General features: G+C 38.6%; 1 protein-coding gene across 2 annotated transcripts in view; it reads right to left on the bottom strand.

Moving 5' to 3' along the window:
• GUCY1A1 (guanylate cyclase 1 soluble subunit alpha 1) overlaps positions 1 to 26,131 on the bottom strand; it is a 34,666-nt gene extending 8,535 nt beyond the window's left edge. Inside the window, exons 1-3 of one of the 2 annotated variants that reach the window (XM_059844437.1) lie at positions 26,004 to 26,131; positions 3,534 to 3,931; positions 1,365 to 1,426 (exon numbers count right to left, since the gene is read on the bottom strand). In XM_059844437.1, coding sequence (XP_059700420.1) covers positions 1,365 to 1,426; positions 3,534 to 3,782 — 311 coding nt within the window. In that variant the 5' untranslated portion in view covers positions 3,783 to 3,931; positions 26,004 to 26,131. Of the gene's footprint in view, positions 1 to 1,364; positions 1,427 to 3,533; positions 3,932 to 25,580; positions 25,599 to 26,003 lie in introns of those variants that run through there. The other variant, XM_059844436.1, reaches the window with a different exon arrangement.
• Between the last annotated feature and the right edge of the window lie 784 nt (positions 26,132 to 26,915).

The raw sequence follows: 26,915 nt of genomic DNA, 5'->3' as shown, positions 1-26,915 counted from the left end.
GAGCTCAAATTATGGATTTCAGTCAAAGGCTATTGCCTGTCATTGTAACAGTCCTGGTTTTTTGTTTGGTTTGTGCTTTTTTTCTTGAAGCCAAAACTACATTTCCTAACATATTGTAAAATAAAATTGGAATTTATATTCAAGCATTTTTTGGAATTACAGTGCATTTAATTCAAAAGAGGTCAGAATATATTTCTGCTTTGAGAGGACAAACAAATAACAATTATTAATTACAAAATTACTTGTTCACTGGTAGTAATGGAGATATTTGACACAAAACTGCAGCTCTCTGAGGACAATAAATGCCAAACTGAATGTTAGACTCCAAGTTATGAGAAAGACATATAGCTTAGATTAATCTTCATATAAGCAATAAACTCCGGATACATGCCTTTCTGAATTTCTTTACTTGGAATATCATAGGTATATTTATAGGCAAAAGCAACACAGACATTTAGATTTGTTTTACATTGGCATTATTGCCTCCTTCAGAATATCACAGTAATTTTTTCTTTTCAACTGATACTGCAGGGAAGCAACACATAATTAAAGAATGGGAAAACATTCATAGCAATAAACCAGTCAGCAATTGCAAAGCACATCTGACCCGCTATCTTTGGTTCAGTCAATGTATGTAAAGTGCTTCAAAAATATCAAGTATAATTTAAAAGATACACTGCAATTATCTATTCTTATCATGGTGAGCAACAGTGTAGTTTCCAACTTGATTATTTTTCTTCACTTCAGAAAGCAGATTTAAACTGATGGGCTTATTTTTTTCAGATGCGTTCAATAAACTGAATCCTCAGTGAGATGTGAAGAAATTCTAACTCCCTACAAGGCTCAAATGATTAATATTGCATTAGTACTAAGAAGTGCTGAAAATTGACCAGAGTTCCTCAGAAACAGAAACCAGAAGCCAAGTGAGCTCAGGAAAACATCCAAGTCAGTATCTGTAGTGTATGAGTGTTCAATGTATCAGAAACCAAATTCTTTTGTATAATACTAATTGTATTTCAGACTCTTTCCCTAGGATCTTGGAAATACTGGGCTAGATTCATATACAACCAATCTATTGTTCCATCTCTGCTAAGCAGTCTCCAAGCTCCTCCAAAGTCCTTGCCTGCTTTGCTTCTCTGAACAATTTGCCCATTAAGTCAACTTTGTGAACGATGTAAATATTCGTGAATATTTTAAAATAAACTAAATCCTTACTAGCTTACATTACATGAAATGTTACACACCAATTTGATAAGGTAATTGAATATAAATTCCTGAAGTCTTGATTCCCAATCACCACCCCATTTCTGTCTGAAAAACATTATTGCAGTGAAGTTAGTTACAAACCCATTACATTTACATACCTGGTTTCTTTAATTCTGTGTTTTGCAAGTGTTCTCTGCAGTGCAAGATTTAGCCTTTCAAACTGGGGAAAAAAATAAGTATGTCATATGTATCTATGTCCTTGCTGAAAATTTAATCCTGAGGTAACATTTCTATACACAGATTTACTTTGCCATCCTTGGGACTAGCAACTTTTTTTCAAGACAGTATTGTTGTTAGAAACAGAATGCCACTTCTGTGGTTATGGGGTTTACTTTATGTTCATCTCTTCAGCTCCAGTACCACTGTAATTAAAATTAAAAAGTTAAGCCCCTCAGTAATTAAGTCCCTCAGTCCATGTGCACCAGTGGTAGTGTATTTTAAAAACAGTGATGTTCTTTAGCTCCAAGTTTTCAGATGGCAATAAAGACAGTGCTGCTAAGAAATAAGTATAACTAACACAACTCTCTGTTATTACAAATCCCACTCCCCAATAAACCACAAAGTACCATGAATACAAAATTATTTTAAAGAAAAAAATAATTTTCGCTGTGTATGCCACGACATCCTCCAGATGAAAATATTGTCATTGTAGACAGCCTTTATGAAAGGATTCTCTAATAAAAGAAACTTTAGAGCATAACGAATATTTGCCTTAAAATACTTCAATCCCATGATTCCATATCCCTTCTGCAGTTCCTAATTGGAACAGATGGAACACTTTCCAAATATGTGTATTTCAGATTGTTAGGGCCAAAAAGCTGTCATATGTATGTAGTCGCTGATATTCAAAACCCAAACTTCCCACACAGACAGGGTCATAGAATAGTACTATACTGGCATGACAGAATTCACCTGTGAGGCTTCCTGTGGCCTGGCTTTTCTTTGGTTCTCTTTCCCTGAAGAAACTAGCAGCTTTTACTCAACTTTTACTTTTTGTATTTACAGGAGAAAAGTTTGCACAACCAAAGAAAATATCACGTGAAAGAAAGGCATATTCTAGAAATGTTTTCCAAGGAAAAATCTAAAGTGAATGAGATACATATATCCATATCTATGTATATACTATACACCATCTATATGAACACAACATAAATTACATCTGTGTAGAAATTGATACAGTAAGTGGAACGCCATCCAATCCATTACTTATAATTAAGAATATTTCTGTAAAGAAAGAAGCAAATTAAACAACATGCGCTATATTATATCCCAAATTTAATCAAAAAGTTGTCTGGATGCACTTTGTCCTGGACTTCCAAGCATAGCTCGCTGGCTCCATGAGAAGTTCATGGCTCAATAGGGGTCCTGATGCAGCCCCATTTTGGAGCTCTTTAAAGGTTTAAAGGGATGCATTTTATCTGTGTAAATGCAGCAGAGGTAAAAAAATCTGCATAACCAGATCTGCAAATAGACTTAACAAAACTCCAGCACTTGAAGTATGATACACTGAATGTCCAAGTAATGGAATTGTAATTAAATTGTACATAATTGTCCATTTGCTATTTGTAGCCCCAATATGTCAGTCAGTTCCTTCCAATCTCCCACTGAATTTGAGACAAGGCCAAGAGCTGGATGTCAGAGAGCTTCATTTTTCATGGTTTTTTTCCAGAGATAAACCATGGTTTTCATCTCCACTCAAGCAAGCCTGGGCCTGTTTTCAGTTAAGTTGAGCAGAGACATAAGAATATCTTTGTGGTAAATACGAACAGTGATGGTTTTAAAAATAGTATGACAGGAGGTTAGTATCACAGCAGATGGAAACATCTATTTTAATGTTTTTGTGATAATGACTAATGCACTTAGCAGTTTGGATTCAGTTAGGTGAACTGATGAGATGACCACATAATTTACATAATTAGGTAACAAGGCAGAATTTTTATTACTATATCTCTCTATTACTATATCTCTATGTTAAAAAATGGTACAAAATAGATGGATTTAAAAAGAAGAATTAAAAAGATCAGTGAAAGGTTGCAAATACAAGGCAAAAATAAGGGAAATACAGTGGAAGGAATGATGTGTACAACACAGATTGTGGCAAAAATTATGTCCAGAAGGAATGGAAGTGGATTTAAACTAGGGAGAACTACATAAGAACACAAACTTTTAAGTCAAAGAAACTTTCTAAGGGCTAAAAGGCAGGCATAGAATGCTTTTTTAACAATTATAGTTAAATGCTAATAAAGTTTTATTTAGTATCTATTTACCTCAGGAAAGATTAGTTTGCAGATGCTTTCAGTTAGTGTGTGCAGGTACACTCTACTTCTGCTCGTTTTCCTTTGTGGAAGGTTTCCTTGACCATCTTTTTCATGGACTTCTTTGCAGATGGGCAAAGCTGCTCTAGAGCTGTTTTCTGTGCAGTCCTTGTCATGTTCCTCAGTAATGTGACCTTGAGTCAGTAAGGAGAAAGGACATTCTCCTGTGATCTTCAAGTCTTTCAGTTTTGTACAGAACATACTGCACGAAGTCTCTCTCTTGAGATTAGCAGTACTTAGCTCTATGTTTACTAACAAGAGCAGAAGATGCCAGAATAATAAGTTGATAAGGCAACCACTGTGGAAGGTTATTGGTAGCTATAAATCACCACAGGAAAAATTTTCTGCCCCTACAAAACAAGAAAGAAAAAAAGAATTACAAACATTTATTTTCTCTTTTAAATTCTGACGATGTGCTGGTTTTATCTTAAGTACACTAAAATAATGGCTTTTTGAGGACTTAGCTCAGGAAAGCACTTAGTCTTATCCCATTTTAAGCAGGTAATATCTACTGACTTCAGTGCTTTGGGTAACTGAAGTTGTGTGCGTGGTTTTGTACGAGTTGGGACTCAAGTAATTAAGGCACAGGACTTGTCTTACCCGACACATATTTGGTCACACTGATGGATGAGTTTTCTGAAAGAGTGAAATTCCATTGAGGAAACCTTTTTGATTCTTATAAGTAACTATTAAAAACTATCTCATATGGCACAATGAAACAGATTAGTTATGAATACTTAAACCTAAATTTACTTGATGCCCAAGATATCCTTTATGTAACAGAGAAACATATGACTTAAGTAAGTGTGTGTACTTAAACAGTAAAACCATCCAAGACCAAAGGTTAGAGTCTCTTGTAAAAACATCTCACTGGTTACAACTCACATCTTGGGAATTTGACCACACAACTGCAGTTGCTTGGAAACACTAAAGGATTTTTATGCTTTTGAAGGTGGCATTTTCCAAACAACACATTAAACTTTTAATTTTAATAATGGTTCCATTTGTTACAGGGCCAAAGCTCAGCTAGAACTTAATCTGACTACTGCTGTAAAACACAAAAATGTTTTTACAAATACATCAGCAACAAAAAGAGGGCTAAGGAGAATCTCCATCCTTTACTGCATGCAGGAGGAAACATAGTGGCAAAAGACAAGGAAAAGGCTGAGGTACTCAGTGCCTTCTTTGCTTCAGTCTTTAATAGTGAAAACAGTTGCTCTCAGGACACCAAGACCCTGTGCTGGAAGACAGAGACAGAGAGGAGAATGATGCTCCTATAAACCAGGAGAAAATGGTTAGTGACCAGCTACACAACTGAAGATACACAAGTCCATGGGGCCAGATGGGATTCACCCAAGGGTCTAAAGGCAACTGGCAGAAGAGCTCACCAAATCATCTTCCATTGTTTACCAGCAGTTTTGGCTAATTGGGTAGGTCCCATTTGACAGGAGGTCAGTTAAGATAATGTCCATCCACAAGAAGTCAGAGGGAGGATATCACCTTACAGCCAGGGAAGGTCATGGAGCAGGTCATCTTGAGTACCATCGCACAACACACGCAGGACAACCAGGGGATCAGGCACAGCCAGTATGGGTTTAGGAAAGGAAGGACCTGCCTGACAAGTCTGGTCTCCTTCTATGGAAAGGTGACTTGCTTAGTGAATAAAGGAAAAAGATAAAGTCTACCCAGACTCAATTAAAGCCTTTGACATCATTTCCCATAACATTCTAGAGAAACTGGCTGCTCATGGCTTTCACAAGCTTACTCTTTGCTGAGCAAAGAACTGGCTGGATGACCAAGCCCAGAGAGTATTGGTGAATGGAGTTACATCCAGTTGGCAGCCAGTCACTAGTGGGGCACCCCACAGCTCAGTATTGGGGCCAGACCTGGTTAATTTCTTTATCAATGACAAGGGCATTGAGTGAACCCTCAGTCAGTCTGCAGGCAGCACAAAGATGGGTGGGAATGCTGAGGGATCTGGACAGGACGGATCTATGCACTGAGGCCAATCATCTGAGGTTCAACAAGCAAAGTGACTGTTCCTGCCATTGGGTCACAACAGCCCCATGCAGTGCTACAGGCTGAGGGAGAGTGACTGGAAAATTGCCTGGCAGAAAAGGACCAAGTGCTGGGTGTGCTGGTCAACAGCAGCTGAACATGAGCCAGCGTGTGCCCAGGTGGCCAAGAAGGCCAATGACATCCTGGCCTGGATCAGCAATAGTGTGGCCAGCAGGACCAGGGCAGTGACTGTCCCCCTGTACTCAGCACAGGTGAGATCACACCTTGAACCCTGCATCTAGTTCTGGGCTCAAGAACTACACTACAAGAAGGACACTGAGGTGCTGGAGCATGTCTAGAGAAGGGCAACGGATCTGGGGAAGGGTCTGGGGTACAAGTTTTATAAGGAGCGGCTGGGGAAGCTGGGTGTGTTTATCCTGAAGAAAAGGAGGCTCAGCCAAGACCCTACTGCATCTAAAAGGAGGCTGTAGTAAGTTGAGGATCAGGCTCTTCTCTCCAGTAACAAATGTCAAAGAAGAACCAGCTGCCAGTTTTAACAAGAGAGGTTTAGACTAGACATTAAGAAACATTTCTTCAAAGCAAGGGTGCTCAAAAATTGGAGCAGGCTGCGCAAGGAAGCGGCATCATCCTTGGAGGTATTTAAAAGATGTGTAGATGTGGCACTTAGGGACACGGTTTAGTGAAGATGATTTATTTCAGTTAGACAGTCTGAAAAAGGCTCTTTCTTTCATTTTCTATTGACTGTATCTCATTGAATCAGATCCTCTCATCCTCATATAATACTCTTTAAAAATAATCCTCGAGAGCTTTTGGCGACTCTGGAAGCAGCTAAGTATTACATTTTTCTCTCTGGAGATACAACAACTACTTCTCTCAAAGGCACTACGGCTTTAATAAGCCTGTGCATGACACCATTTGTTTCTGTCCCAGAGACACCCTAAGGGCGTTTGGGGTCACATGGCAACTGTATCAGGGTTAAAAATAACTAATTCCCTGATACAGGTTATCAGCTGCTGCTTTTGAAACAGCTGGAATAAATGGCACAGCGGAGGAATGCTGCAGACACAGCACAAATGGCACGGATAAAAGGAGAAATAGGCAGGGGCTACTTTGATTGGACCTGCTGCTGAGAAAAATATTTGGCAGAAAAGCCCCTTTAAAGTATGCTGTAATACTGATGGTGTCAGGCCAGGCTCTAGGGGACATCTATCAAAATTAACGTCTTATTTTAAGAATCAATAAACACAATGCTAAGAACAAGAGGCTGAAGAATGTTTACATAACATTTTATATTTCTGATTTCAGTTTTTACACAGAAACTCATTTGTTTCTGCTGCATGGACATCAGCAATACTTCATTTTTTTATTGCTGAATAACTCTGGGTAGCAAATAAGGCAGTGAAAAATTTAAAGCAAGAACCATACTCCAAATATATAAATATACATAATACTTTATACTGGAAGTGTTCTTATAGATACATATTTTTATTCAGAAGCCATTACATACCCAATATTACTACACTAAGAAAGAAAAGCAGCAAAACCCCCATATTTTATGTAGCTGGACTGATGTGTGTACTGAAGTTAAACACACATATATACATGCACAATTGTCAAACCTAAAAAAAATTATGGCTCTGATGGATCTTACATTTATACTCAGACGCTTTGCTGGATTCAGGCCTTAAATTTCAAGATAAATTTTGAATTTATAAAATAACTACTAAAATTTCTTAAGTCAAGTATATCAGCAGTTTGAAAGGAAAAAGACTCTGAAATATATTTTTGTAAAAGAATGTAGAATTAAAAATTTTAAACATCTCCCAGGGAATCCAACACTGCAAATGCATATGCTGTTATTTAAACAGACTTTAGAAAAAGTTTCTCAGTGAAGAATGTAAGAGTAAATTAATGGCTAAATTAGACAGCAACAAATATGTACTGCATTTGCACTAACCTAAGAACAAAGAAAGTGAATGACCTTCATCAATTACCAATGAGTTTTCAGTTTCTTTGGATGTTTTTTCCTGGTGATTAAGTTATTTCTCCATTTTTAGAAAACAATAATCTGGAAGTATTTGGGTTCTCTTCCATACTATCATATAGTATTTTAACTAAATCACATTTATTGTGATAGGAAAAATATCCAGGCAGGTAGAGTCAGTTCAGAAAAGGAAGTGATGCCATTGTTTTACACCTGAAAAGTATTCAGAAGCTGCCAATTGGGAAGAGGTCCCAGAAGATGATCATGGGACAAGACTTCTTCAGTGGCAAAATGGACACTAATGTGAAGATCTCTGAGTTGACTAAGCTGCTGGACTTGGAGCTACTGTGTCTGCAGCTTCTTTTTGTGATACCATCCTGTGTGCTGCAAGACACCTACATTCAGCCTCTTTCTGCCCTGGTGGGGACTGGAATCTTTGCTCTTGATCTGAACACTACTTTGGGCTCCTGCCAGTTGCTATTTATGAACATATCATAATTGATTTGGAAGAACGTGGATATCCATGATGTTTCTAGCAATAATACTGTTTTACAAAACCAATACCAGATCTTTAAAGTCCAAATAATGAAGACACAGAAGGAGTTCTCTGAAGAACCATTTTCTAAGCACCCTGAAGTTCTTGTTTTCCCAGAAACAAACTGTATGGATCTTTGATAACAGAGATCCCAGTTCAAAACCATTATCAATTTAACAGGTATAAAAATTTTCAAGCAGTGGTCAGTTCAAAACTCTTCCTGACCTCTATAACGACAAAACCCCCTAAATCACATTTTTAAACAGAGTGGAAAAACCTAAATCCATGACACTTTAAAGGATTCAAATATTGAAAAAAACCTCTATGTCTTCTTTAATTAAAATATCAAGTTTGTATCTGGTATCCTAAGTGCATCTTGCACTTAATTTAAGTAATGTTCAGAAAAAAAAGTCTATTATATTACAGGAAAATCTGTCTCACTCATATGGTAATTAGACAGTGATGTTAAAGGTCTGACAGGAGAAAGATAATGAATTCCCAGTGCAGAGATTACAGAAGGAATTTCAGCAGTATGATGGACCTTAAAGAGGTATGAGAAAGATGATACCACATATCACAGGTTAAGTTAAACATCTGCAGATCTGTTTCAGGAATGAGGAACACCAGCCCTCCCACTGTTCACCATGTCTTTAAACATTTTCTGACCATAACAAAAAAAAAAAAAAAAAGTTTATGTTTTTGATTCCTCTCCAAACATGGTTTGAGAGAGCTCATCCCAGGGGAGTAGCAGCGTCTAATGTGAATTCTCCATCTCTGCCATATTAATTGATGTTGTAGTTACCTTGGAAAACAAACTGGAAATTAAAATTAAATAATATGCTGTGAGATCAAACTACAAGCAACCAATTTATTTAGACTGAGTACAACATGGCACTGTGCCACTCAGAAAAATGAAGATGACTTTACATAGTATAGTAATGGCTGCAGAATAACTTAACAGTGCTCAAAATGCTCTGTACAAACCTTTCCAAGTTTACATCTATACATGTCTCACAGTCAAAAATGCAATCCTCTATGTTTATTTTTACTATCTGCTTCTGAATATTCCCTTTATTACATTTCTTGACATTGTCCTGCAATACAGATCAATGAATCAATCATACAGTAAAATCCCTAATATTTATAAAGATTAAGCAATACCACTTGTCAACAGTAGCTAAAGATAGTTTATAATCTTAATTTATGGAGATGGCACAAAAATTAAAAGCAACATTAAATACTTTTATCTTATGACAAGCAGAGTCCTTCACTCAGAGTAAGACAGAATATGGTATGACGGTATGTGATTTTTTAACTTTAAATCATACCTATCACTTTGTTAGTGAACTGCTGCATGTTGAGCAAAAATTTTTAAAAAATTAGTCTGTTTTGCTAGAGTCAAAAGATATCACTGACTGAATCTAACTTTCTCTAGAACGAGAGTGATTGCAGCACTTGCAGGACTGGTGTGGAAGCCTTTGCCTCCACAGAAGCAGCTGTTAACTTCTGCCTTTATTTAAGAAAGGGCTTTGCTCTAATCTCTGTGGGGTTCAGAAATCACTGCCTTTTGCCCCTTGCCAATCAGTGCCTCTGAAGAGAACAAGGCAGGAACTGTTTTTTTTATGCACAGGCAAAACACAACCAGCTTCTAGTGAGACAGGAAAGGATCCAGCACCCTCCCTATCATGAGTAGCAGCTCATTTCTTCTTCAGCTGCTGTGTCTATCAGCTGACTAACACAGCTAAAATACCTAAATATTATTATTTTGTCTTAGTAATATTAAGTACAATATCTGCATATTATTTTTTCTACTTCAAGTGTTGAGGGTAGCAACAAAATGAAAGCCCTGGTGATTGGATCATTTCTAAGGATCTTAAGGTTGTTTCTAAAATACTAAGAAGAAAACACCACAAGTCCACATCAATATATAAGCTCATATTTTAAGAAGTCAAAGCAAGTATTTATTAGTCTTATTAAATCCTGTACAAATAAGTTGACCTTTCATGTTTTCCTTCATTGGTAGTTTAAACATGTCCTGGCTACATACACCTTCAAAGCATTAATTTGTTTGGATATTGCAAAACCAAGGAGTTGAGGTCTAGAAACCCCTTAATACATGTGACCATTCAATCCTAAATCATTCCCACCTTGTGTAGACACGAGCTTTACTTAATTTACAAAGTAGTACTTTTCTGTCCTGAAAGACTCTAGGCTTTTTCACAGTACTTATTTCTGCTACCTGAGCAAAGGCAGTAACTGATGAAAAGGTTGTTATCCTCTCTACAGATCAGGATCAGACAGGATATGGAACAGTGGACTCCACAATAATTTCCTGGTGCCCAAGAAATTACTAGAATCAGCAATCTCAAATTCCACTGCAGTTCCCAAAATGAATATGCTTTGCCAGGCATTAACTTTCCTGCTTGTTCAGCCAAAATTTCCACCCTCCTTTCTTTCAAGCCAATCCTTGTTCCCATCCATCTTTATCTAAGAGCCCTTTAAGAGTAGTCTTTTACCATTTTTTCTTCAAAGCACTAAAATTGCCATTGTGTGCTGTGCAAGCCCGGTTCCAATGTTCTCACCCTCTGTTTAGGGATATTTCTAATACAAGTAGAGACAAAATTTTTCTGTAAGTCACAGCATACCTCTGATAATAAGGAAATACCACAGCACACCACAGAACTTACTGAATTAATGAAATTACAGTAATTACCAAACGAAGTAAAAGAAAGTAAAGCAGCTACGATAAAATAATACAAATCACACCAATCATTGTTTTAACAGTCCAAACATTTTAATAAATCCAAGTTCAGTGTCGTAACTCATCCCACTGACTGTCCTATATGACAATATGACTGCTTAGGGCAAGTTAAAAATCTAGACCTTGCTTACAAGAAATATTTCTCCCCACATAATGTGGAATTTACTCACCTTTCTACCTTTTTTTTTCCTGAATAAATTGCTTTAAGAGGCAGAGAATCACAATCAAGAGTTTCCTCTGTGCTCCAAGTTGAATAGATTGCGATTTGCAACATTAGACAGCTACCAAGCCAGGAGATGAAGAAAATAATTACCTTCATTTTCTGAGAAAAAACCAAATTATCTACTTTTCTATCTTGTCATCTATTTTGAAAACAAGTTTCACAGAATACATGTCAAATTCAAAACTACTAATATGTCTTATTTTCAGGTCATGAGACAGACATTTCTGCCGCTTAAAAATATTAGCATTTGTGTAATAACACCAAACACTGTATCTTAATATTGAAACTAATGTTCTTGAATACAGGGTAAAACTCTCATTTTAAAGTATCACTGAATTTCTTATACTGGTTTTGTGACTGACTCATTTCCCTGCAATGGTCTGAAGCAAGTCCCTGGATCCAACTATACCCCTGGGAGAAGCCCAGACTCCAGATGTGAAAGTTATATTGCAGCCACATCTCTGGTTTCAATTAAAAGCACAGGGGGAACCTTAATTACTACACCCCTGTTTTGGCATGTAGCTAAAGGAAGGACCGATTCCCAAATGCTGCTGATAAAATACATATTTGCCATTTTAAGTATCACATTAAGTACTTTCGTAGGGTAAATATTTTCCTATGCTAGGACCAAATAACAGGGAGGCATGCTGAGAAGGCAGCGTGGGAAAAATATTATTTTCCTGTGAGTCAAAAGCTCTGTGAAAACAGTCCCCAGCAAGCCCAGCAGGCAGGCTCACAGCACCTGGTCCTCTGCTCAGGATGAGAAGGCAGCCCTGGACTGCGGCACATCCGCACCCCCTGGCCCGCAGCAGGGCTGGGACCCCAGCTGAGCAATCCCCAATGGAGATACCCCCGAGAGCCACGGCCCCCTTGCACTGCAGGAGCGCTGGAGCTGCACTGCCCACGGCCATTTTCACTGAGGCAGAGATAAAGATACCTCAACAAAAACTAGAAACCTGCTGTATGCAACCGTGATGCATTATTCAGGTTTTGGGTTTGCCTTTTGGTTTTGCTTTTTTGAGAAATCCCCATACTGAACTGACATAACTGATGAGACCTCGCGTGATCCGGGTGCCCCGATGAGGAAGCATTTGAAGGAGAGGAGCTGCTGCAGTGAGGGAAAGCAATCCAAAGCATCTGGAAATTATTCTCACACTTTAAAGGAATATATTTTAAAATATAGCATAATCTACATTTGCAGTCCCTGAAAGTACAATACTTCCATAAAACTTGTAAGAGAAAAGCCATGAAAAATAAATTTATGTCTTCGTTTCAAGAACTAAAACTCATCCTGAGGACATGCAGTGGTCATGACAGTCTGCAGGAGTTAAATGTAAAGATCAAAGTGTTGCCCAAAGCCAATGGAATTTAATTAGAATCCACAAAAGGAGAAGCAGTGACAGTCTAGAACGTGAAGTCATTGTTAATTGTTGTGCTTACTGATTCCTCCCAAATACCTACTTTACAGCTCAGTCTCTCACTTTTAGCAATGCATAGCACTTTATTCTTTAACTTGACCTTTAACTTCACATGTCTGCAAAATCTGATTTTTGTTTATCTCATAGACCAAAAATGATTTGAAGGAGCAAATAAACTAAAAAATAGTAATTATTTTGCGATAAAAGTGGAATCTAGTAACCTTTTATCCCATACCATTAGTAAAATCTTTAGCTAGTATTCATGACATAGCCAGCATTGCAGCATCTCTTTTTTTAATATATGAAACAACAAACTGTTTAACAACTCCAAATTTCTAAAGCATGAGGTAACTTCTTGTTTGAGTACCATAGTCTGGATTAACTGTGAAGCATCTTTCCCTACTTCTTGAAAGACACTCATCTTGCTGAGATTTGTACCTGCACATATTCTTGATGAAGTTGATGCAACAGTTTACACAACTGACATACAGGTTTGCATAAGTATTATTTTCCCAAATACACTGGAGCATGGTAGAGCAATATAAAACATTGATTGTAGTGTCTAAAGACAGTGCATATAGTTAAATATTCCCTTTGTGTTCATAGCTTTAAATTATAATGAAAAGCAAGTTTTATATATAAAAGTATTAAAAGTATTATAAATAAAAATACTAAAAGTTTCCATGGACTCCACAGATCTTAGAGAAGTGTCTGAAAACTAGGTCTGTAGAAAGAAAAGTATTTCATTAGAAGATTACAGTTACAGTTTTCTGACTGGGTATTTGCCACCTGTCACTTCTGTTTACAATGTCTACAAAATCATTTTCATACTGAAAATCACTGACAACTACCTTTCATATTTATTCAGAGCTAAGCACTCATGCCAACTCCTGCTGAAGTTAACAGCAGGTTTCTGGATATAGCAGGAATAGGATTAAACCTAAAAGGTCTGTCACTGCTGTCACTGAAATACTGATTTGCATGTTTTCTTATTTTCGAACCAAAATATGACCTTGGCTTTTTAATGTTGGGTTTTTGCAGCTAAGTGTGCAGATGCAATAATCACAGAACTGAGGTCATTTGAGATTACAGAAAGGTTAAAAACTATGCATGGGAAGGTAATAACAGGAACTTGTAATTAGCAAAAATGGTTTGTCCTGCAGCATTGAGGTTATGTCCTTGTATTTTTTCTGAAAAAAGTATTGATTTAAGATGTGTAATCAACCCAAATAGATGGCTGAAGGGGTGTTTTCATAGCCGTCACACAGATACTGATTCTGCTTTAGGTAGGCCCCTGCAAAAAATGCAGCTCTGGAGAAGCAGAGAAATCAGTTACTTTCCCAATTGTTCTCTTCCATGGTATTTGCAGAGCAGGACCAATAGGCACCTTCCTTTTTGATTAAATGCCTACAGATGGTTTCTGCTACAAAACATGTTTAAAAATAATTGGAATTGCTGATTTAGCCCATGTGCACTGTAAATTAGCACCTTCCTTTTTTATTTCACTGATTGGCCTGTCATTTTGCACACAATGGTACAGGCTCATCCAGTTATTCATAGCCCACCTCTTTCAAAATCTGCTCTTCTAAAAAAGATTTGAGTATACAAAAGCAGTGCATCTTACCTTTGAAAATATTATCAGCCATCCAGAGAGACTGAATGCTCTAGGAATACATTACAATACCACTCTGAGTATCTTGTTTAGGTGCTTTCTAATACACTTCTGCAAATATAGCAGATATGCATTTAAAGCAGAGAAAGCTAGGTAAGTATATGAATTTATATTGTCCTTAAAAACACAGGCTTCCTTTTTCACTAAAATGATGAAGCTAAGATGAGAGCTTCTGTAAAACATTGAGCTTGCACGTGTGGTATTAAGAGAAATTAATCTTGTTAATCACAACAAATAAGCACTTAATGACTAACATTAGCTTGTTATTAGTGTATACAATGTGTGTAACAAAACTAAAGATTAAATAAATCCAGAAGCAGATTTTGGCTTCCTGTTGAATGTTCAATCTGAGATGCTTGTTATTGTCTCAAGTGCAATTGCTGAAGTTACCACAGCTATTGCTCTTTCAAATCCTTCCGTTCCATTTATTCAACACTTCTTTTAAGCATGTGAATGATACCAAATTGCACAAAGTGTTTTTCAGATTACTTTTGCATAGGAAAAGTCAGCACATGTAAATGAGAGCAGCAGGGAGAAGGAACACAAGATTAACTCAGACAGAACTGCCATGATCACCACATATTCTGTAATATCTTCCCCTTGGCCCTGGCAGCAGTTTGAAGGGAAGAGTGAGGGGAAAATGTGGCCCTATGGAAAAGTAAGGTGAAAATATTTATGGGAGATTCAGCTTTGACATCTTTAAATCATAGCAAGGCTAGTGAGATGTAGAAATGTGAGCTCCTTTAAAAAGAAACTTCTCAAGTCATTAAAATGTAGCTTCTTGTTTTAATAATAGACACAGTGAAAATCAGAGGATCATTGAGGTATTGATCATGACACCAAGGAAAAGATTTATAATGCTACATTTCCAAATCCTCACTAGTGATAAACAATAAAAAAAGGACACATCCTTATAGCTAAAACATATCAAATAGTAGAAGCTTTGGTCAGTGCTGCTCCTCCAGTTAGAACAGATACATTTAGAAAGATTTAGCATGTTTCAAGCTAAGCATTATACAGATTCAAGTAGCATTAGCTGTTGAATTGCAGCCTCTTGTAACAATACCAAAGCTGAATATTCAAATAGAACAAAAATAATACCATCCAATTTTTTGAAACTCTGTTTCAGTTTTGGATATTTTTGTGCCAAAGTGCTGGTTACAGACTGGCATTTCCAGAAATAGATGAAATAGATGCTTAGCTTGCAATGCTTGCAAATTCCACTGAAATTCACCACTTTCTGTGGCAGGTGTTTCAGACAAACAGAGACTAAACAGATTAAGAGATACTGAAGAATGGAAATCCAAGAAAAGGTTAACAAAGAACAATTCCGAAACTTTGATCAGACGTATCAATCGCCAGCCTCTAATTCAAGGTACAAATGCAGGGTTTAATTACTGAGGCAAATTAAATGTATTTTAACCATAATTCTTCTGCTGCTTTTTGTGACTTTTTGTGCAAGGTTCTCAGGTCTTTCTCTCATTGGGTAAATACAGATATAGGGCATTGCATGAATGACAGGGTAATCTTCCTGGAGTTATTCTAGGCAGGGTACCTAGAATCACCCACATTTCTTCACTTCGCAACCTGTATAACTGCACTGGCTGCAACAATGTTAACATCACAGTATTCTTACTGAAGTCTGAAAGATCAGAGCTTGTCTCCATTTCTCAGATTGCTGTATTCCTATTTTTTCTAATTTATTTTGCTGTTCTTTATTATGTGAAAGATAAAACAAAGGAAGATGCAGACAGAATAAAGGATCATGGACGAAAGAACAGAGGAAAACCTATAGAAAAACACAAGGATCAAAAAATCCATAAGAAATATGAAAAACGTGGCCAATAGAGCAAAACTATTTGTAATGGAATGGACAGTTCTCTTACTGATAAAGTGCTTTCTCTCTACAAATCCATTGAAGTTTGGTAGGTTCTTATGCAAATAATTTTTTCTCTAATCTGTCAGTATAGCCTATAGAACATGTTGACATGCTAATTTCATGGAGCTTTCCAACAGTAGTTTAGATTTTAGGAGAAATTTTTTTTTGTGTTTCAACCAACTCTCCTGGCTATGTATTACTCTCTGATGCCCAATTAAGGAAAGATAAGTGTTTATTACCTTGATTTGGCCATCAAGATTCAATTTCTAGTTTCACTGGTTTGCTGCACTAGCATCTATTGGCAGGCTGGGAATGATATACCGTTGTTTTGCAGCATTGTTTAATGAGGCTGCCCTGTGTTAATAAAGAAGTAAAAACTTCCTGTTATTTTCTAGTATTTTGTTTTAAATGGCATTGATTTGGAACATAAAGGTTAGATGTCCATTGTTACTGATTTAAGGTTTCATTTCATAACTTTACATTTTCTTTTTTTAAGGATATTTCATTTTTGTTTTACAGTATGTCCACATTGTACAATATAGACATATTGTTCTACAATATGTCTATAAGGAACCTCTTTTCTCTCTCCACCAGGCCTTCTGAAATACCAGTTAGCTCTGCACGCATATCTGAGACCCCAGGATGGAAGCATTACTTACCCGGCTTCCTTCAAGACCCTGACCTGCATTCTAGTGAGGCAGCATGGAAGTGCACTGGTGTCAGCACTCACCCATAAACACAAGCATCAGACCTTCCTCCCACTGCCACCACAGAAGGTAAGGAGCTGTATGGGCATCCAGTTCTTAGTTCAAGGTGTGGTAATTTATGATTCAGTGCTGGGAGACTTTGGGCTTCAGTCCTCAGGCAAAATGAGCACAGAACACAGCTGAGCATCTTGGTCTGGAGGAGCTCCCAAACAGGAGCAACAGCCAAAGAAAAGTAGCAACAGAGTCATCTCAGCTACTTTGTTGAGAACCCAAGCTAAAACCAAATGTTATTGATAAACATTTTTGTCTCAACACTTCAGCTACCCAGAGACTTTAGGCTCACTTGAAGTGTAGGGGCTGTACCACACCAAAGGCCCTTCAAGTACAATTTCCCACCAAAATGTTAATGAATAGCATGTGAATTTTGTATGTGCTGCTTTTTTAAATCTTTAAAATGGAAATCCACCACTGAACACCAGTTTTCTTTCATTATTTTAAGAAACTATGTTCATTTACTAAATGGAGCCATATAACAGGATGTCTCCAACTTGCTGTGTTTCATACTAGTTCTGTGAATAACAGCTCCAAGCAGAAAAGAAAACAGTTCAGCTTTTTCTGAGGTGAAAGAGCAGAGCAACTAGCTAGTGAACTGAGGCAGAAAAGCTAAAAATGAACCAACATCAAATTCCAGCCATATCAAGTGCATATGTACTCAGAGTAGTACTTCAAATAGGTTTTGAATGCTATTTGAATATTATCTTGAAGAGATAAGCTCCTTTGCCTGGACAGTTAAAATTATTGTTCACTGGACCCTTGAAAAAAGAAATCATGTAGCAAATAACAGGTTCCACCTCTGTACTTGTTTACATGCACAGAAAGAGGATGCTACATAGCAAGTTCCCCCTTTTCCGAGGGAGTAAAGGCTGAGAAGCCATGAGAATAGCTGGGGCAGAGGGAGGGAATGTGATGCACGAGTTCCTGGAGGATGTAAACCACAGACTTAAGTTTAAGGATAAAGAAAGGTAGTATCTCCTTCACAAGGAACTTCCTGCCAAGATGAAGACAACATTTTTTAAGCATTTTGGCATTCTAAAGCATTTTGAAGCACCATGAATCTTGCAGAGTGCACTCTCAACAGGTAAAAATAACACAGGGAGGAAAGAAAGGCTGCTGCACTGTGTATAGTCGTCCTTTATATGGGGTCAGAAATATTTGACATTTCTGCTTACACTTTAGGTGATGTGGAAAATACAAAATATTTACTTTAAATACTTGTACCTGACAAGCTTTAAAGAGACACAAGCACTAACTTTACAATTATCTTGTGACAATGGAGAAATTAAATTCTCACAGTATCACAAATATTGCTGCAGCATATTCATGTTGTAAACCTTTGCTCTGGGTTTTCAGCTCCATTTATAACAGGCATCTAAATCCCACGATGCCCATACTATTTTAACTGACATTAGGATTGCATTCCTAAGTAATGCAGCTTCTTTGCTAAAAGACAGATCGCCAAACCTAAGTTTAAAGATTGGAATGAATTTATTAATATTTCACTAAAGATCACGAGTGTTTTCCATTACTGTAGTGTAACAGTTGGGAAAGAAAACACTGAGTATTTGTCATATAAACCCATATAACTGCCTTTTTTGGCATATTTATTCCAGCATTAAGCAGATCAGCCATTTACAATATAATAGCTTACAACAATGGCAATAAAATCTAACTATTTTTTTAGATGCTTTTCTGCCACTACCACTCTCTTATTTATCATCTTATTTTGCCATATACCAATTTCCTGCTAAGAAAATTCTGCCCACAACAGGCAGGAATAGATATTCTGTTTTTTGGTTTTGCTACGGGTAAATCATAACCCTGTTATTCTATCAGTAGTCCTTGTTTTTCACTGTTTCAAAGCCAATTTGAAAAGATACTTTTTCCTTTTAATTCCCCTCTATCGTTTGAACCCGTTTTTGCTTAGAACTCATGATTACTTAGAACTGCAAATAATTTTCAAAGCAAAACTTAAAGGAAGATATCATGAAACTGCATTTCATATATTAAGCAACCATCAAAGCCAGTTTTTACTGGCATTTCTGAGCGCCTGTCTCTAATCTGCTATGAGAATAGTCAGTGACATGATGCCCACCCACCTCTATCTCACGCATGGTATAGCTGCACACTTCAAATTGTGACTAGCCATGCCTCTGTTGGTTCTAAAATTCACTGTTGTTATGGTCAGTGACTTTTTCCACATATAGCTGACAATCAAGCTGCCTCTCCCCAGATCAGGAGCATGTGACATACAGGGCTAAGTCTGAACCTGATCGAAGCTGATACTAATTTTCAGATCAGCAAGAGATTTTCAGTGATCTCTGTCTCATGAGCACATCAAAAGTTTTTGCAAACTGCGCCTAACTTGAGATGAAGACTGGTCTCCTCTCTATTATTTCATTGCCACCACACAACCAAATGTTTTTGTCTGCAAAGGGAAATATTTCATTACCTTCCAGCATTCATGAAGGTCTCACTATTTAGTCAGCAAGATCACAACTTGCGAAAATTCCTACAGAACTTCTGTTTATGCTTAAATACTGGTATTTAACCTTCTGTGAGGACATCCTTGGGCAGGTTGCTTAGCAGAGAAATAGTGCCCCTGATACCCTGCATTCTGCTCCCTCTCTCTTCTGTTGCTGTTGGTAGCTGTTTCTGTTGCTCTATTACTTGCTTATTTTAACCCAGAAGGCTCCAACTAAGAGCAGGGCCATACAGAAATATACAGCAAAAGATGATGTCTGACCTGAAGGGTCTGCCCTCTGAATGGCTAAGACAGAAAAATGGGATATGAAAGGAGCATAACAATTCCTCCTTTATAAGTGGAGAAATAAGGCATGCTGGAGATCACAAAAGGAAGACAGCAGCTGAGCTAAGAAGTGAATCCAGATGTCTTAGCACAAGTTAAGAGATTGTACAAGTTTGTTGGGCAGTTTAGTACATCTGAGTGATTTAGAAAACTCATGTTTGACCTTATAAAAATTGCCAGCCAGATTTTAAAAGCAACAGTGGGATGAAAACACTTTACACAGTAAAATTCTAATAGATTTTGCAGATAGGATTCATTAAAGGATGCAGGTGCTAAATATATATGCAGAACAGGGAAGGTATTCTCATACTAAATCTTCATGGCTAACACCCAGCAGGTTTAATGTCATTCTGTTACTTCTGAAGGCTTCATAATTCCTTAGAGGAAATGCATTTCCCCTTGGCTGGTTTCTAATATCATGCAACTTGTTTGGGAACTTTAACTGTATCAAAATAAGCATTTCAATCAAGCTATAATTAATTTACATATTTCTGTCACAATTTTTGAGAAAAAAAATCAGTTCCCCATTGACCAAAAGCCTTGCTAAGTTACTTAAGCCACAAGGCTCTCCCCCTTCATAACATTCTAATGGGGAAATTCTAAATCCTACCTCTAAACAGGCCTTGTGAGCTCTATGGACTAATGGCTACATTTTCACTAAAATTTCAGAAATTTATCTGTCCGCCAAAGATTTTTCTCATCCTGAAGGCAAATGTTTGTGCACCTTCAGCTTGCCAGTGCAAAGAGACAAGAGACAACTATGAGGACAATTTCGGCAAAAACAACAAAAAAGGAGATTTAAAGTTAGATTGATACATGCTTTCTCTGAAGACATGGAAATGTTGCCATTTTTAGCAGTTCTATTTAAAACAGGAACTGCAACGAGTATTTAGGGTCCTGGATGCCAGCAGTCAGGGCTAGGGAGAAACACAACTATTCATGTAAGCAGAGGCCCCTCCCTATTAACCAGAAGGCAGCACCTGATCATATTGTCTTGTGTTTTCAAATCATAGAAATCATTATGAGCAAACAAAATATCCCATTTTTTCCCAATAACAAACTAGAAATATTGCTGAGGTGTTCCTCTGTATTCAGGCTTTTACTAATGCTCTTTTGTGTGTGAAGAGTTTCTGTATTTGCCGAGGAGGGCAATCAGCATTCCCTGAACAATTTTTGCCAGTCTGCATCTGTATCAACTGCCAAGTGAAATGCAAGGTTAAAATGAAATTAAACACACATTTACTTTGGTCAGCATTAGAATGGCAGTAATCACCGCACAACACACTTCTGTCTAATACTATTGAGAAACTTGGTTTTGTGCTATTATTTATTAAAAGTGGAGAGTTTAGCAGCAGCTAATGTACATGGCATCACAGAAACCACAAGTTTTACTGCACTCTCAGGAATCAGTGACATTCAAGAATGATACCAGGAGGATTCCCACAAAATACATTTTCCCCAAAAGCATGATGTATTTTTGTTCTGAATAACTCAGAACTGGGCTGAGGAGCAGATTCAACTTCATAAATGTATGTTTCTTTCAATTTCCATTTGTGGAGGGGGAAATAATCAAAGAATTTTAGCATGCGGCCTTCTAACAAGAAATTTTAACTTTATTCACAGGGAGGCAATTGGATGACTTGCATGGGATATTCCCTGCAGCCCTCTAACACAAATAGTTGTCCAAGGGCTAGATTCCACGATGCTTGATAACATCTTTGGAAGTGGTTCCAGTCTCCTCCAAGATGATACACACGTCCTGCTTCTAGATTACAACTACACAATTGAAGCTCTCTTCCTGAGCCACTGCATGGCTGACCTATTTTCTATATGGACTTAGCTGAAACAATCAATGAGCATAGCCATGCGTGAAGTGCAAGGCATAGCCAAACCATCCCAAGGGAGGGTTCCAGACAGCTCCATGCCCCACAGCCCCCCACAGGAGTGCAAGTCTCCAGGCACTTCTCTCCTTGCCTTAGGGCAGAGAAAAAGTGGCCTGGTCACTCAAGCAAGGACAGCACAGCACTCTGCTCACAGGCAGATACATATGCATAGGAAGCAGAGACAGGGGCTCTCAGGAAGGAAATACCCTCTAAGAAATAAAACAAGGCTTGGTTATCATCTGGGCTTAGTACCCTCCCTGAAAGGAATTACCCTGCTGGGGTTGACTTGCACAAGGGTGTTCATTGGAATGCTTCGGCTGGCAGGTCATCATTCTCTTGGAACAGCTACTTTGAGTGTGAACAGTGAATGTGCAAGAAGAAAATCAATTCACAAATTGACTTTAAGTAATACAAAGGAACTAATTTAAAGAGTGCAGTAAAATTAAGAATAATGTGTACCACAATACTGCCAAGTTCAAGTTGATGGGAGAGTGCTTAAAAGTAGCAGTAAAGGCCTGAACCATGGAAAGGGGCATTTGAGTCAAATGAGATTGTCAGTTAAAATACAATTAATCTCAATTAAATCTGAAAGCAGTAATATTCTCAGCAAGGACATCTATTCCACTTTAAAAAAACCTATCATATAACAGGAAACATTAATAAAAAAACAACTGGAAGTGAGTATCACAAAATACTATGCTCTGATAGGGTGGAATTCTCCTGTGGAGGCCCTGAAGCTCACAGAGGTGCCTGGGGTCTGAATCAATGAACAGGACGTGGTGAGGCCTCTCTGTGGTGAAGTAAAATTAATCTCTAGGGAGCATATTTGCTCTGGCTGAGGTCATGAAGCAGCAGAACAGTGAAACGTGCACTCCTACAAAAAGGGAGTTGATATCAGCTTGCTCTCAACACCACATCCACAAAAATAAATATCCTGTGTGGTGAGCCACTTCCTAGCACTGACCTACAACTGCCATCACCCAATGAGGACAACCAAAAAAAGGAAGAACAGCATATCATCAAATGAGCTGTAGTCAGTACCTATGGCACGAGTAAAAGGCTTAACCATAGACATTAACATGGCTTTTTCAGTTGTCTCAAAGCATGTGAATCTATAAACAAAACCTTATACAAAATCTGCTTTTTCTAGCAAATTTTGATGCCTTTATAAGTAGAAATTAATTTGTTGTTTACACCATAGCTAGAAGCCCTAGTCAATTTAAGCACATGCTTAAATCCTCTTGTAATTTTAAAATTACATAGATATTAACATTCTGCCCTGAACAGTGTTGCTTTGTTGAACAAAAACTGATGCCTTGAACTGACTTAAAAATATAATGTGTTTAATGATAAACTTGGATATCTACTTGTCATACAACTATTCATGGAAGACACACTGAATACACATCATACATACAGCCATACAATATACAAACATCACACAGCCATATCTCAAATGGTGAAGACATGCTAGAAAGAATATTCAAAGTAAGGTCAAATATGAGATTTGGCCCTAATTTAATTTCAAATGCTAAAAATCTTAATTGCAATGGCAAACATGTACGTAAATGCAGTAAACTTTAAGACACCTAGACAATAAAGGTCTTTAAAAAGTAAATAGTACAAAAAGTGCAAAGAATCCCAGCAAAGAAACTCTAATGGCAGGTCTCTAATGGCCCAAATTTCATTCATTAATAAAATGTGCAATCTGAAATGTAATGACTTGTAAAAAACATTACAACAAAATACTTTAAATCACGTCCTGTAGTTTCCAAGAATTTTTTAAAATAAGATTTCTTTTTACCTATACAGAACTTTTCATAAAGAAAAAATACATTTTTTTCTTCATAAAAACCTGTTGCTAGTCCACAAAGTAGATACAAAATACAACCAGTACCTCCTTACACATATTTCCTTGTGGATTATTTAGAATGTAGCATATGCTTGCTTGAGGTGCTTACTGAGGTGCTTGAATTTTAGTTTTTGGGGATTTTTTAAAGTACAATATGATTTACAGGATTTTTTGTTAACAACTCATTTCAGTTAAAAGGAAAATAGCTGTATTTGCTACAAATTCTACCTTGGCTTCTTGGATTACTTATTTTGAGTCTTGGTTTGTTTTTTTTAGAATTTCAAACAGATGGCATTCATACTCATAATAGCACTGATATTTTATCTTTTATAGCATGACATAACCAGGTTTTGACTGCTACTGATATTTGGCATATTAGATTTTATTATCAACTCTTACTTATGTTTTGATTTCACTATGGGATCTGTTTAGAAACAGACTGTCATAGAAGGCTAAGGAGAGATTTTTTTAAAGAAAGCATTAATCCCAGTAAAACAAATACACTCAACTTGAGTACTTACTTTTATGGATCCTGACTTCTCATTTTTAGTGTTTTATTAAAAATTTGATTAATTTAAGTACTCAGCAAGTGAACCAGTGGAAGAGACTGCAGCAAGACCTTGGTGAGACATTTTATTGATATCAAAAAGGGGGAAAAAAACCACTGTAGAACTAAATTCCTTACCTTCTCCTCCAATGTTTGCCTCATGATCTTGCATTGTCATGACTCATAATAGCTGCAAGCTACATATTTCCACAGAAAAAGGAAGTACAACCAGGAAATCTGAAAATGTGCTTTCCTTCTCTCTCCTTCCATACTATTCCTGCCTGCTTTGGATCAGCATGATTTCAGCAAATGCTTCTTTTTTTTTTTTTAATTGAGAATGGTAGCACAAAACTTTTATATCACTGTTACAGTACTCCTCCTGCTTCCTTACAACCACCTGGTTCATTTAAGGTTCTTGCTACTGGCAAAGCAAAGAGAACAGTCATCAGAACGTATGGTTGGATGTAGCACCCCAGAGCAACACAATCCAAGCAAGAAACTTCTCTACAATTCTCTTCCCTACAAAGAGAACATTTGTAACACATTCTCTGGATGCCTGAATTGCTTATCTTCTCTGATTAATTATGTAAAATGGTCTGTTACAGGAATCTCTTCCCAGTACAGCCTGTCACCACCTTTTGTTCCTGACCCTAGAAAAGTAGTAGACCCATTTATATGATTTAAAGTGTATGTTTCCTTACGACTCCTTTTAGTAGTTTGGAAACAAATCATCTAAATTTTAACTACAAGAAAAGGGAGTGGCTCCATTGGGAGTTTTGTCTTAGGAAAAATTCTAAGATTAGACCACTTCCAAATAAGTAAAACATTTTGTTCTATTCATACGTATAATTAAACTCTTACACTTGTTATGAAAAAAAATTCCTCTGTTACATTATTCTGTAGCTCTGTATTCTCAGACTTAATAATGGAAAATCCAAGTGACTAAAAATGTTGGTTTTCCTACTGGTATTCCAAACAGCAAATGTCTGACCATCTCTCTTTAGAGCAACCCACATGCAGCAGTGTAACCTGTAGTCCAGTGGAACCGAAAAGCCCAAATACAGCATTACAGACACACTGCATCCTTGCTTATGACTTGTTCCCTGTTAAATCATCCTTCGAACTTAGAAAGCCATCTTACTTCATCCCCAGAATAAGTGACCAGCTCTGAAAATAGAGCCATTTTAGAAGCAGCATTAGATCACGCTTGAGACACGACATAAGATGTTTAAAAGATGTATAAAAGATGTATAAAAGCACTCCTTTATATATGAGAGAAAAAGTCTCCAAGTGTCTCATGATTATAGATAGTGATGATTTTACAAAGGGAATGCTAAACGTAGGCTAGTAATGCCCACTGAGCTTTAGCCACAGAAACAAACCTATGCACTCAGAAAAGGGATTAGGAGCCTAAAATCTTGAAGAAATGGAAAGAAGAGGGAGGAAATTGACCGAAAAACTGCTGATCATCATAAATGCAACACAGTTTGGGGGTTCATTTATTCTTCCTACGAGAAAGAAATAATTGGAATAGCAGATGCAGAGATGAAGTTATTGTTAGAGCATCAAGAATGTGATGAAATATCACGTTGGTGTCTAATTCATGAGGTGGAATGATATAAATTGCTCTGCAAACCGGGTAAGAAACCTTACCTAAGCATAACGCAGTAATACCCGCCTGAATGGGTTTAATTAGCTCGACGAGCATCAGCAGTTCGCGAATTCTTAGAAAGCCTCACAATGCACAAAGGCCGCCGGAGCTCCGCTCGTGGCTGGAGCCCTCAGCGGGCTCCCCGAGCGCTTCCAGCCCCGACTCGATCCCTGTTTCGCTCACGCCCATGCCTGGCTCGGCGCACACGGGGCTGGGGCGCTGAGGGGAGAGGGCTCCCCGCGCCCCCCGCCTGCTCCCGGGGCTCAGCGCCGATCACCGCCCGGCCGGAGAGAGCCCCGGCCCCGGGCGCGCCCCGCGGTCCCGGCCGGGCGCCCCGTCCCAGCGCTGTCCAGGGTCCCCGCCGCCCCTCTCCGCGCCCCGGGCGCCGCTCGCTCGCTCGCTCCCTCCCTGCCTCCGTCACTCACCATGGCGCGGGGTGCCCGCGGCCGCAGCCCCGCCGAGGGGCTCTGGGCAGGCGCCGCTGCCGCTCCCCGGCGCCGCCAAGGTGTATTTGGGGAGCGGGCGCGGCGCGGCGGCGGCGGGGCCCGGCGGGAGGGGCCTCCCCGCGGGCCCAATCAGGGCGGCGGCGGGGCGGGGGCGGCGGCCGGGGGCGGTGCGATGGCCCCGCCGGGCCGGGCCGGGCTGGTCGGGCGGAGCCGTGCTGCAGCCGTGCCAGAGCCGTGCCAGTCCCGTGCCAGTCCCGCAGAGCGCCGCCGGCGCGGAGCGGAGCAGCCCCTGCGCGGGGACCGCCGGAGGCGCGGGGCGCCGCGGGCTGCGAGCGGGGCGAGGGCTCCCCGGTACCCCCCGGCCCGCCGGTGCCCCCTCGCCTTGCGGCGCCCACGGGTTTAGGCTTGGAGAAATGTCAGTCTGCGCAGCCGGGAGCTTCTGTCTGCGGCTTCCGCGCCAGTAGGAACCTGTGTCACTGGGGGCACGGCGCTGTGGTTACTGACGTCTTTTCCACACCAGTATCCTTCCACATACCCTTCTGGTCGAAAATGTGTGCTGCCATATTTGTTTAATTCGCATTTTCTCTACCACGGCTTATATTTACTTGTTGCTAGTGATATTCCGTGCAATATGTGATGTATACCTTTTTTACTGTGGCGTTGGAGTGCTACTATTTAAGCTCATACCTAAGCAGTGAAAGAAGGGAAATGCCTTTCCAGATAAGCACAGAATAAAAGAATCGTTTACACAACATTAGCATATCAGATGGCCAACTTCAATTTAGAGCACAAATTCATAAAACGCTCCTTGTAGGGTTGCCCATGTCTGAATTTGTGCCCTTAATTAGTGCGTGCCACCAGAATGATAAGTCAACAAATTTTAAATCTTTA

The sequence above is a fragment of the Haemorhous mexicanus genome, chromosome 4, assembly GCF_027477595.1.
Source record: "Haemorhous mexicanus isolate bHaeMex1 chromosome 4, bHaeMex1.pri, whole genome shotgun sequence".
Classification (NCBI taxonomy): domain Eukaryota; kingdom Metazoa; phylum Chordata; class Aves; order Passeriformes; family Fringillidae; genus Haemorhous; species Haemorhous mexicanus.
The sequence above is the reverse complement of the archived record's forward strand: the minus strand, read 5'-3'. Positions and strand labels throughout refer to the sequence as shown.